General features: G+C 36.6%; 1 protein-coding gene across 1 annotated transcript; it reads right to left on the bottom strand.

Annotated features, from left to right (window-relative positions):
• Nucleotides 1-311: 311 nt before the first annotated feature.
• On the bottom strand, nucleotides 312-3,426 carry six2a (SIX homeobox 2a). The gene is made up of 2 exons (XM_056760937.1): nucleotides 2,297-3,426; nucleotides 312-1,125 (listed from the first exon to the last, which is right to left on the bottom strand). Exons 1-2 carry the CDS (start codon nucleotides 2,854-2,856, stop codon nucleotides 807-809), a joined length of 879 nt encoding a protein of 292 aa, XP_056616915.1. The 5' UTR covers nucleotides 2,857-3,426; the 3' UTR covers nucleotides 312-806.
• Between the last annotated feature and the right edge of the window lie 9,467 nt (nucleotides 3,427-12,893).

Below are 12,893 nucleotides of genomic sequence, written 5' to 3'. Positions count from 1 at the left end.
ATGTCATATTTCAAGTTTCTAGGTTTAGTGTCACTGCCGAAATCAAATACATTGCGACTAGTCACATGACCTCCAATAAATTGAACCACACATCCACGCATCTGCCGTTTTGACTGAATTACCAACATCTTGTTTTGAATCTCTAATCGATATCACAATCTGAAATTGTTGTAAACATTTCAAGATATATTTGCAAAAAGCTACCCATACGATCAAATCAAGACACCAGAACAAAAACCATTGCACAACAATTTACTGCTCAGTAAATGCATCTTATTTTTATTGTAAAGGGTAAATGAAACTATGATGGGTTGGAGTTTATAGTTTATTATTGATCCCAAAGTTTACATGCAGTCGCTTTCCAAAAGTAAAATACAAATGAAAATAAGGACATGTGCTTTATAATTAATCGAAAGATCATTGTCTGTATTAAAAACATTTCATAAAACGAAATCCCATTAAAAGTAAAACTATTTATGGCCTTTTTAAAGAAAATGTAAACAAATGGAATATGCGACTGGGGAGTCTTGGATCAGTTGCAAATTAATCTAAAATAACGATATCAAAAAAGTTGATATCAAGAATTAAGACGTTTATTCGCATGTTTATTATCAATAAACCATCTCATTACATTCTAGAAAAATACCTCTCTCAAGGCCCTCCACATCAGCTTTGCAAGTGGGTCAGCCGATAAACATCCACAACTCTTTGTGTGCATTCCTTATCTTTTCATCGCGCAATTATTGTCTGGAGATGTTTTACGCTAATCGTCCATGTACAAGCGTCCTTTTATAGGGTCCATATGATTAAGAGCCAAGGTCGACCAAGTTTGAAGACATAGGGTTCAGTATAGTGTCGTGTAATGAGTGGTGGTGGTGGTGGTGGTGATGCACGGAATCTGCACTAGGCACTGGGATAGCGCTGGGTCCTGGCGGAGGTGCGAGGCCGTGAAGGGACTGCAGACCGGGGTTTGACGTGAGGAGCAAGGCCGGACTTGACGAGTTGTGATCCGGTGTGCCAGACGGCGTTTTGTCGTCGTCCGAGCTTGCTAAAATAGTCTTACTTCCGTTCATGGAAGACGTCAATGGGTTGTGACTGTTTGTGTTCGAGTTTTCGTTATTCTCCCTGTGAAAACAACAATGATAATTTAGAGTACAGCAACATTTGGCAAAATTAAAATCCACTGTTCTCAAATTTCTACATACACTATCTATCAATAAAAGTTGGTGTGTAAACACATCTTTCAACAAAATAATAATAGGAGAAACTATTATTTGTAGGCCTACCTGCAACTGAGGTCAAGCTATAGACTGAAGCTATAGGCTAGTAAAATAAAAAGTATAAATTAAGGCAAATTTAGGCTTATAATTTTGGCCTGGTGCAAATTGTTAATGTGTTCAGAATTTTGAATAATTATCCATTGTTACTGTGTTTGTGGCCTATGTAAAATATTCTTAATTTATACCAACGCTTTGATTCGGAATTGTGCTAGTTATTACAAAAAAGTAGCAACAGTGAATTAAACAGGATATTAAACATAGACAATTCTAGATTTTTCCAAAAAATCAAGGTAATGGTTTTACCTTGTGTGAATACACATTTTCATCTATCAATCGTTAGTCTCATTTTTTAACTGGTGTCCATAATATTCAATACATTTTTAAGCATAGAAGGACGTTAATAACATGTTACCCATGTGCATTAGTATGGTTTCGAAATAGCCTTAAGTACAATAACTGTGAACTCTGAGGATTCAGGTAAAGTCAATAACAATCACAACATGTCAAGTAACTGTTCTTACATGAAGTATTAATTAAGCTTTACGTTATGAAAAGAGTATGGTGTTATAGCTTACACTGTGGTTTAGACTGACTATTACGCCTGCGGGTAGACAACATCTAAATGCACACACTTAAATATATAGGTTGTGTGTACAGATAACTCTTAAAAGTCGCAAAACTTTTAAGTTAAATTACAAGCGGCATTGTTATGGCTTTAAAACTAGGCTTGGAGAACTACGGCTTTGTAACATTCATATAAAATGATATAATGACCAAACAGCACACTTGTTTGTAGTTTGCAAACGTAGTCCTTTACGTAGACATTAGAAATTATGTAGACTATAACAAAACTTGTAAAAAGTGACACAGAAAAACATTTGTCTATAATTTTTCTGTGCCAATGGCCCCCTTATGGCTCGACACTCAATACATGATCACATTTAATGTAGGCATTTCAAATTATTTTTAAAAGATAATCCGTCCACAGATATTACAAATGAAACACTCTTTCTTACCTTTCCTTAGCCTCCGCTGCTCGGTCTCGTTGGCGTCTGTTTTTAAACCAGTTACTGACTTGTGTTGTTGTTAGCCCAGTTGCCTCTGCCAGTTCCCTCTTCTCCCGCGGGGAAGGGTACGGGTTATGAGTGTACCATTCCCGCAGCACACTTCTGCTCTTTTCCTTAAAGCAGTAACTTGTCTCCTCGCCGTCCCAAATGGACCGGGGTAGTGGAAACTTTCTTCGGACGCGGTACTTCCCAACAGCCCCAAGAGGGCGGCCCCGGAGCTTTTCTGCTTCGACATAATGCGCTTTGAGCCACAGCTGCTGGAGTTTCGGGTGGTTGTGCGGAGAGAACTGGTGGCTCTCGAGAATCTTATAAAGCTCTCTGAAATTTCCCCTATGAAAAGCGACAACGGCTTTTGCTTTCAGCACACTTTCATTCTTGTGGAGATGTTCGCAGGCCGGCAGAGACCACAAAAAGCGCCCGAGACGTTCAATGTTACCACCCTGCTGTAGGACCTCACAGACGCACGCCACTTGCTCTTGCGTAAAGCCGAATGTTGGAAGCATAGACATGGTTTCTCGCGAATAAACGTCCACTTTTTGTATCTATGTCTAAGTTCAAGGTAAGAGTTCTGCGGTGAATTTAAATTAAACTCTTGAGAGGTAAACTTTAAGAAACGATTATATAAAGTTGATAAAATCAAAATCCACTCCTGGCAAAGATAGGCACAACACTTTAGATCCTGTCAAGCACGCATAATACACCGTATATCCATTTAAAGCAGACGAGAGAAAGTTGTTCCTCCTGCGTGAGTCGCTCACCTCCTCTTCTATGTCGTTTCAGCATAACGCACTCCCGAAGAAGGACCTCGCTCGCTTGTTTTAATAATATTATTCTAAGCTGGCAAGAAAAGCGATTATGTGAACTGTGATTGGTTGGTTATCTGACCCGGGGATGGTGTGGATAAGACAATAGTTTTAGTCAAATTATTTGCCATGGTTACGCTGTCATTCAAAGTAACCTGATATGCTTTGAGGTGGCTCCTCGGGCCGACTGACTGATTATTCCCATCATTTAGGGCCCGCCCACCGACACCGAAATACAGCCCCGATTTTCCCTGTATTTTACATTTTTACTCCGAGTTTGACAGACACTTCTAGCAGCCAAAGAGCTCAGATCTGCGAGGTAGCAGCAGCAGAGACGAGCGCGCTAGAGCAGACGGCGCACCAGACGCTATCCAAACCCGTACAGGACCCGTACTGTGAGTGGCCATAAGCAAAATCCACCCTTCGTATGCAAACTTTTACCGTAGAACGGTTCACAAAAATATTTGAATGCTTTGGAATCTCTTAGAAATCATACCCAATGTTTCTCTGTGTTTTCCGCAGTAAATTGTCAAGTATAATTTCTGCAATCACAAGTAAAAATACATATTAGTATGCTTGTTTTACAATCATGTTTTTCTTAAACATCTTTTTTGTCTTTTATTTGGTTTACAAGCTTATTGAAATAGTGAACATTTAATCGGTTCAGTTCTCCTGTGTCATGCATTATTGAGCAGTTGTTGGGGATAAACCATGCGCACACGCATGGAATTCATGCATAAGAGACTGGAATAAAACAGGGTTGGAGGTCGTTTTTAAGTACCATGGAGGTTTTACAGGATACACATTAGAATAGTTATTGGGCATTATACCACGAATAGACAAAGAGGCACTCAACACTACGAGGGACGTTTGATGCTGGTAAGACAACTCATGTAATTGCAGTTACTGTCGACATAAGTTTTAAACGGTTTATAAAGTTTTGGCATTAATGTTATCTGAGGGCCGTAACGTCGTAACCTCGTTCTGCACGTTTATTAAGATTTATTGAGAAATCGTTGAGAATCAACTTGAACAGCCACACAGAAACCAGCTTCACCAGTGTGATTTTATATCAATTGTACTTGAAACCACAATAGAAAGTCACATCTTAAAGTATGTTAAAAAATATATGACGCCATGCCAGCTTTGTTGTTAGGGCAAGACAAAGTTGCTTATGAATATAATTAGATACGAGGGCCTGACGTGGTTTGCTGCTGATAGTGTAAAATACACTTCAAAACTTACACTTTGCTTACACTGCAGATCTGGTAAACTTCTGTGAGGTTCGGAAGATAAAAAGATTAAAAAGATCAAATTATCTTCCACCTCTTTTAAATAATTTAAATTATGATTTAACATAAAAGAACATCCGTATACTTATATCAAACGTCAGCACGTTGCTGCTTATTTGGTCTGAAGTAGTCAATTTTTGGCAACAAATCAAGTCAACAAAATCAAGTAAAAGGAAAAACAGTTTCAAATACTTATTTAATGAAAATTATTTATGTAAAAAAAATAGTAAAAATAGAAATAATTATGATTATTACTGCATACAAAATACATTAAATTGAGTAAAATATTAAAATATCTTTAACCACAAAGTCCGTCCTATGATTCTATAATTACGCAAACATTGCAAACATTACTTTTGTGATTAATGACTCAAAAATTAGCAATTAATGCCAACCTCGTAGACAAACGCTGCCTTCAGATATGGTATTGTATGTCGCTTAAATTGCATTTTGCTGTAAGTAAACATTTCACGGATTACTTTAATCTCTTTAATTGATTATGTGGAGAATTCCCATGTGTGATTTTAAACTATCAACCAGCATCTGATTTGCAGGATTGCTGATATCACAAACGTGGGTAGCTATACAGCCTCAACTGATTCTGATTTACAATGTGATAAACCATAAAACACAATTACTAAAGCAGCCAAAAGCTATATAGTGAGCCAATACTTTATTAGTCATACATGTATCTTATAAACATGTATGCATAAAATAAAAACATATACTTTTTTTCGTTATGTCAGTGACAAGCCAAATCAAGGTTCTCGTTCCGCCTTGACACTGTTTGTAAACGGCTTGTTTCCGCGGATCATTTTGATCAGAGCATCGGAGGACCTGCGCTGTTGGTCTGCATGGTGATTATTACAATGCTGATGAATGGGGATCGCGTTTCGTCTAATAGCCGCCCCCTGTTTTGACAACCTCCCACAGCTAACCGGAGAGCGCGCAGCCGCGACCTCCACTAATTGGACTGATTATTGCAAGATGTTTTTTCCTCCGCCGAAAGCGCAGGGGGGCGGCAGTACGCGGCTGCTCCGTGTCCTGCCCCAGAAGACCTGATGAGTTACATTCTTTCAGGCATGTCATGTTAAGAGGAAAAGAATAAAACCAAGACGCATGGTGTCAATGTGCGGATCAGTGGAAGACAAACAAGTCATTCGTCGTGATTAAATATTGAGGTAAACGTGAACAGATAATCCTACAATGCATTTACATAAACAGACTCCTGGTCGAATTGGTAATTCAAATGATAACACATATGTGGATTGTGGTATTTCAAACAAAATTAGTTTTAGTCTCCAAATAATTTGTATCGTGAACCAGTGAATCTTTTTGTAGAAAGCAATGGTGACACTTATGCAACAAGTGCATTTCTAGAAATGTGCTTGGTGACGTGCGTCACCGCGTATCCGTGGTGTTCAACAAATGACAACCTTTAAATTGTACAGCACACGTATAGTTTCTGGAACTACCGTAGTTTCTTTACTTCCTTTAGCTGTTAGATAAGGGTCTGTTTATTTGATACCTTATGACATGAATTTTGCTCTCCCGGGAGATGATGGTCGCGCGTGACATGTAGCTTGTCTGATTTATTTCTGCTATAACACTGTCTAACTGCACAATTTCTTAAGCAATTGTAGGCTACAAAGCGCCGAGTGCGCCAGCACGTTCAACTGTAGACATCAGAGAAGCTTGACTCTGGATATCTCACCTTAATTTGTATTCAGTGTCTTTGGTATACTGATCATTACATTTTCTTATAATAAGGAAAAAGAAAACATTTTCATTCTCTAAATAAAATACATTTGCAAACATTTAAATTTATATAGATCTGTAGATGAAACAGGAAAATACTACTAACATTACTCGTATTTAAAATAATAACGAATCTTTCAGTCTGTTGTCAATATCAAACATTTAATCAACCTTGATGAAAATAATTTAGCATTTGCACTATTATATATTTAAAAGTATACATTCCTTTTAATGTTTAAAAATACAATTAGGATATGGCCTACACGACTTTGGTATTAATACACCCTATACTAATGATTCTTAAAGGAATTCAATATATAATTATTGTTACATTATTAATTACATAATAAAATAACTTTCAACACAGTTCATTTGCAGCAAATTTACTCATGGGGTCAAAACATCAACCTTTTACAGATTGCACTAAAAAGCTCAGTGATTTGAAGTGTTCAAATAGCCTGGTTTTCTTAGCTGGTAGATATAAACCCTATGCTCTTTATAAAGGTTTATCATTATTCTTAAATTTTTGTTAATCAAAAATTGATATAATTATGTCAAGACATGGAGGCTCAGCTTGTGCAACCAGATGTTGTGTCCCAAAAGCAATAATATATCACAATTGGCTTTGACAATAGAGCCGTTCCTTCTTGGAATATACACTGCTCCATTTGTCTAATTAATATATGAAGGTAATATGAAACTATATGTGAGAGATTGTGTGAACGGTTTGCATTTTAGATGCAAAAGTGTATAAATGTTTAGATATTGTTGGCTCTCTCAATACTTGACGATGATTTGATATAGATTCTCAGGTTAAAGGAACAACTGTAAAATGAAAACCTCTGTTTGGGATCCAGTATTTAAAATTGTGTGATTCATGTTACCTTGCCTCACAATCACATTGAACTAAACAAGTGTATAGTCAGATTTAGATAACACATTCACTTCTTTAGAATGCAGGTTGATTAGTTTTGTTGGGAGAAGAGGGTTTTTCCACCGAGAGCTTTTTTCGAATTTGAACATAACTCGTTTTGAAAAGTAGGAACATATGTTCAGATTATTTGCCTCAGATTTTTTCTTGTTTCGCACTTCTCCAGGTCAGCATTAGTTTCCATCAACACCAAGGTGAACGAGAGCGCAACATTTTTGATGGTGGGTCTGTTTTGCACTTGTAGAATTTAGAAGTGATCAGAATAGTGATAGTATGTATTATGTGTGTGTTATGGCATCCAACATGTACTTTTATAGTTTTCATCTATTCACACTGGTTGTTTCTCATGTCAATAGGTGACAAAGAAATTGTAAAAAGCATTACACAGTATGTACAGTATAAGAGCACATCTCATTAACCATATAATGTAATATAATATAATGTCCTTTCATTTTAAATTAAGAAAAGAATCTTGAAAATATATCCACATGTAGAGCAAATGGTATTTTTTTTACAACGTGGAGGCTATCATGTCAATAACTGATTGTGCAGTTTTCTGTAAGGAAATACAAATAGTTTTTAATTTTTAGTAGTTAGCTACTTTCTACTAAAAAAACTAAAATCTTTAAATTTGTACACTAACCTGTGTTGAAATAAACATTTTGTCTTTGTCTGTCATATAGTATATAGAACAATATTATATTATTACAAACAATATAATACAACATTCACATTTTTGCATTTGGCTGATGGTTTTATACAAAGCTACCTACAGAGCATTCATAATTTAATTTCTAGTCATATTTTTTGAATATCTAAATACAAGCATGAATAACATAAAATAATGAAATGTCTGATAATAATGATAAGAATCTAGAATAATACAGCATGTCTGAATATTTAACATGCAGGACTGAAGATGTTGGCTGAATTTAGTTCAAACACTTTTTACAAGCGCGTTTTGGAAGTAGGATAAGCGGCGCATTGTGTAAATAATTTTGTATTTTTTTGTGTGTTTCTTTATAAGGACAGTGGAATTACTGTCAATTCAAAACAAGTTGCAATGATACCATCAGTCCAGGCCACCCACACTCACACACACAAAGCTGATGGATGGCTACATGTGTCCATTCCAAAACAGAAAGGCAACCCACGATGTTTCAGTCACTAACACTTATCAGTTTACCTCAAACTGGATCTAACTGGAACTTTCCCTTTTCATTAATAAAATGATTCTTTTACGTAAGCAAGTTTTCTTCTGATTTTCTTTTAATTTGTTTTGTGTTGTGTGTTTTGTGCACTTATGGTGAACTTAACACTTTAAATAGAGGAGATCAGGCCTAGCTGTCACACCTTACTTTTACTCCAGGGAATTTTGTAGGGGCATTTTCTGGCTACAAAAAGCTATTACATTTGTATAATTATATTTATATTTATAAAAAACACAGTTACTCTTTAACTTTTCTTTTTCCCACTAAAAAAGAGGCTGGTTGCAAAACTGTAACCTGCCCTTAAACAGTGAAACACTTATGAAACCTAAATTAGAAAAGAGCAAATGTGTAAAAAGTAATGTACAAAAATATAATATAACAACGTAATAAACAATAATTAAACAATTTCTAAAATTGTTTAAAATTTAGTAAAATTCTCTAAAAAAAAAAAACATACAGTTCTCTAATATTTGAAACTTGTGACAACCTCTCCCCATCTTTTAGTTAAACAGTTTAATATATTTAATAGTTTATAGTATATGAGAAGTTTTAGTTATATGTTAATGTGGCTTCATTGTGTTCACTGTTTATCAGACAGCTTTAAAAATGAAAAAAAAAAGGAAAAAATTTAACTTTTACTTGTTACCAACACTTAAAACCCTGCTAGAGAAAACAAAAGCCTTTTGTAATAAAACATATGTCTTTAACTATATAGTCCTTGACAGCTTTTCATTGTGCCAACTAGCCCCAGTGTAACCTATTTGGGGTGCCCTGGTGTTTCACAGTTCTTAACAGGATTTAAAATCTTCCTAATAAACCTACAGAGGAACACATATATGTCCCATTATATGATTATTTTGTTAATGTGATAAATGTAAACTTGGCCTCATGTTATCAGCGATGCTAATCATAACAATAAGACAAGACATCTGCTGGTGTGTGTTACTGCGGCACACAGCTTGCCTAACTACACTACCCTCTCTGTTATTTATTTTCCCAAGCACAGTCTATCTTACCATCACTCGTGTAAGTACTGATTTTCATCTTGTTTCCATGTGTATTAAGGATCCAAATAAGTGGGAGAATGTTTTTCTTCAGTTGTGATCAGATGGCTGATCTAAACAAATGAAACGACTGCAGTAATGCATTTCTATTGATGCCGTGGAGATTGCAACAACTAGGACAACACACACAAGCCTGTGTGTGTGTAACAATTTCTGTGGCAGCTGGTGCAGAAGTCGGATAGTAGAGCTGTCCTCAGTAGTCATGCATTAAAGAGGACTTTACACCTACAGGTCAGGGCAGATAAAAGGCTTGATGGGTGTGCAAAGTAGAAATGTGTCTGTATATGTTACAGATGGCCATGGGGAGAGGAAACAGTGGGTTCTACAGTTACAACATATACTTAATTACTCCTTCAGAATCCATATAAACGGTGTAATTTGGGAATCGTCCACAAAACGGGGGCATTTATGAAAAGAGAAATACGTTTATTGTGAATAAGTCGCATCTATTAAATGTGTCCACATTGAGGCCACATTTTTTATTTTATTTTACTTTTAAATTGTATTCAATGTAAGATTTAATACACGGACATGTCTCCATTCATGACCAATAATAACGTTTTTCTACATATATTTGATCACATTTGTGTAACATGCAGCACCGTATATAGGTGCTGCATAATTTCTAAACATTTTTACAAAAAGCAAACCCAAGTTATTTATGCTCCTGCATGAAGCTATGACCGGCATTAACGGGGAGTATATAAAAATATGAAAGGATAGCATTTAGATATTTACTGTTGCCTAGCCTGCTTATGGCTTCCTGCAGACCCCTGCCAGAGCCTCACCTGAGGGAGAGTGGAATGGGGGTCATAGTTTGGTTTGCCGGCCAGCAGTGGCCCATGCTGAGAGAAAGCCATTATGCCTAAGCCATATTTACATCAACTATAGTAATATTATCAATAAAAGCAGAGGGAAAGGCACCTTGCAGTAACTCAGTCCAGACAAGTGCCTCAGCAGCTGTTCGGAGTCTTCCTGGAGTCCTGTGAATGCAGGGGGAGATGTACAGTTCTTCAGCCCAGTCTAAGCTCTGATTAAGTTAGGATACGGTTTACAACATTAACATCAGTGACAGCTGAAACTGTGTAAAAAGAGTTGTTGGGATTTAGTGATTCACAGTTGGAAGAATAGTAACATTTATATTGTTCTCTACATGGACTTTGGTTTTGATTCTGGTGTTTGTATTGAGCAACAGAGTTGTTACGTTTTAAAGGGATTGCTAACCCAAAAATGAAAATTCTGTCATAATTCTCTTCTGTCTTGACATTTAAAACCTGTAAGTCAGGGCTATTCAACTGGCGGCCCGAGGGCCAAATGCCGCCAGCAAATCATCTTTACCTGGCCTGCCTTAATATTTCAAATAAGTGGAGAGACTTTAAGAATGGTGTGCTTTAAGAAGTGCACGTCCTGACTGAGATGCCACATCTTTTAAAGTCCAAACCGCTGCTACATTCAATACAAAAGCAATTCCACCGGCTCATGATAAAGAGATTTGTTTGGTTTGTTATATAAACCTAGAAGATACAATAATATCGCCCTGTTTCTTGCACAGATCAATTAATTCGCTTTATAAAACAGCAGTATAAAGTCACAAGGGGCAGGGATTATTTTTGTGCTGAATGTAGTTTTAGTTTTACTTTCGTTGATTTGACTTTCATCAATTCCTCTTAATATCTTCATAAATATCTTCTTGAAAAAACAATTCCAGGCAAATCTAGGATGTACAGGGGCACTGTGTGCGAGTAAATTAACAGCAATTAAATTTTGGGATAAACTAATGCACTGAAGAATATAAAATACAATAAAAAAGACAATATCCATTACAAAAAAACACGATAAGGCAAGATTACAAATGCAATATGTGTATGCATGTTTTAATATATGATCTATAAGAAACAGCAACAAAAACAGCATTCAAGGAAAAAAATGCAATAAATATCAGAAATACAAAATAACAGAACTAATGGTAAAAACTGGCCCGCATCCTGTTTATACTTTTGGCCCTCAAAGAAAAGTAGTTGAAGACCCCTCCGGCTTTCTTTCTTCTGCACAACACAAAAGAAGAGTTTTTTTAAGAATGTTGGTAACCAAAAATAATTGATCCCCATTGACTTGCATTGGCATTGGCTTTGTTTTCATTCATTGCAAGTCAATGGGGACCAACAGTTTTTGGTTACCAATATTCTTCAAAATATCTTCTTTTATGTTCTGCAGAAGAAAGTCGTACAGGTTTGAAATTTCAAGAGCGTGACCTATCCCATTAAGGTATCCAATACTGGGGCATGATCTGGACTTTGTTGCGATAAATATGGCCTCTAATATGATCCAGACGATCAAATAGATGAAAACATGCCAAAAAAAGGTCATGGGTATGATTCCCATAGAAAATGCTGGGTTATTTTTAAACCAGCTTTGAGTCAAAAAGGGGCAAACCCAAATTGGGTTCAAATTAACCTAGAAATGTCTATCACATCCTTTTGGCATCAGTTAATTTGTAACTCAACGGTTAGATTTGTCCCTTTTTGACTGACCCAACTCTGGGTTTAGTGTACACACCAACATGACTGTACGTCACTTCGGATAAAGCTGTTTGCCAAATGTGTAAATAAAAATGAAAAGAACTTGAGAATTGACTAAACCTGGCTAGACAAAGCATTGCATCTAAATTTTAGGGTCTCTAATGGCCAATAAAGCTGGATGTTCCAGTGCAGTAAAACACAAAGGTGAAGTTATTGAGAGCAAGTACATTCTTGTGGGGCACCAGCTAATGAGAGCTTATTCCACTATCTTGCAGAGGGTCACAAAGGTTAAGAGGCAACTTGCCAAAAGAACACAACTTCAGCCGAACCCTTGACAAAAAGTCATTCTGAAAACAAAAAAGAATGAACAAAAAGTGCAGGCCTTCACGTTAAAATAAAAATACAGCCGGAGACTGTATTGGGGCTGTGGTGTTTCCCAGTTGACCTCTCCATTACAGTCCAGGTGCGTTCTACATCCTTTCTGCTCAACAGTCCCATTCAGACATTTCCCCTTATTTTGTGTTTAAATAGTAGTTCTGAAACAAGAGAAAATTACCATCCACCTTACATCAAATTACTTCCACAGTTCCCTTTTAAAAACTGCACAGATTACAAGCTCTCTAACTTCAGCAACATTTAACATTATTGGGGGGTGTTGGGTTCATTAACACTCCTCTGCGCGAGTAGCGTCCTTCTAATAGTTTCTTTGGACACCATATGTCCTTCATGTTAGCTAAGATTCTACAGTTACAGTTCAGGTTAGTGTGAAAGACGAACAAGTTGTATAATAAGAGGCCTTGGGGTGTTTTCAGCAGATCTCACCATCTTGCATTACCATCAATAAAATCAACCCTGCAAAAGTGCTGACATATATTAGGGGCCCTGCTATCCTGTAACTGTACTTCCAAAGGTGTCATTGTTCAGAGACGGATTAGCAAGCCTGCAGTTCCGCAATTAAACGGCCACTT

The sequence above is a fragment of the Triplophysa dalaica genome, chromosome 11 (genome assembly GCF_015846415.1).
Source record: "Triplophysa dalaica isolate WHDGS20190420 chromosome 11, ASM1584641v1, whole genome shotgun sequence".
NCBI classification, from domain to species: Eukaryota; Metazoa; Chordata; class Actinopteri; order Cypriniformes; family Nemacheilidae; genus Triplophysa; species Triplophysa dalaica.
The sequence above is the reverse complement of the archived record's forward strand: the minus strand, read 5'-3'. Positions and strand labels throughout refer to the sequence as shown.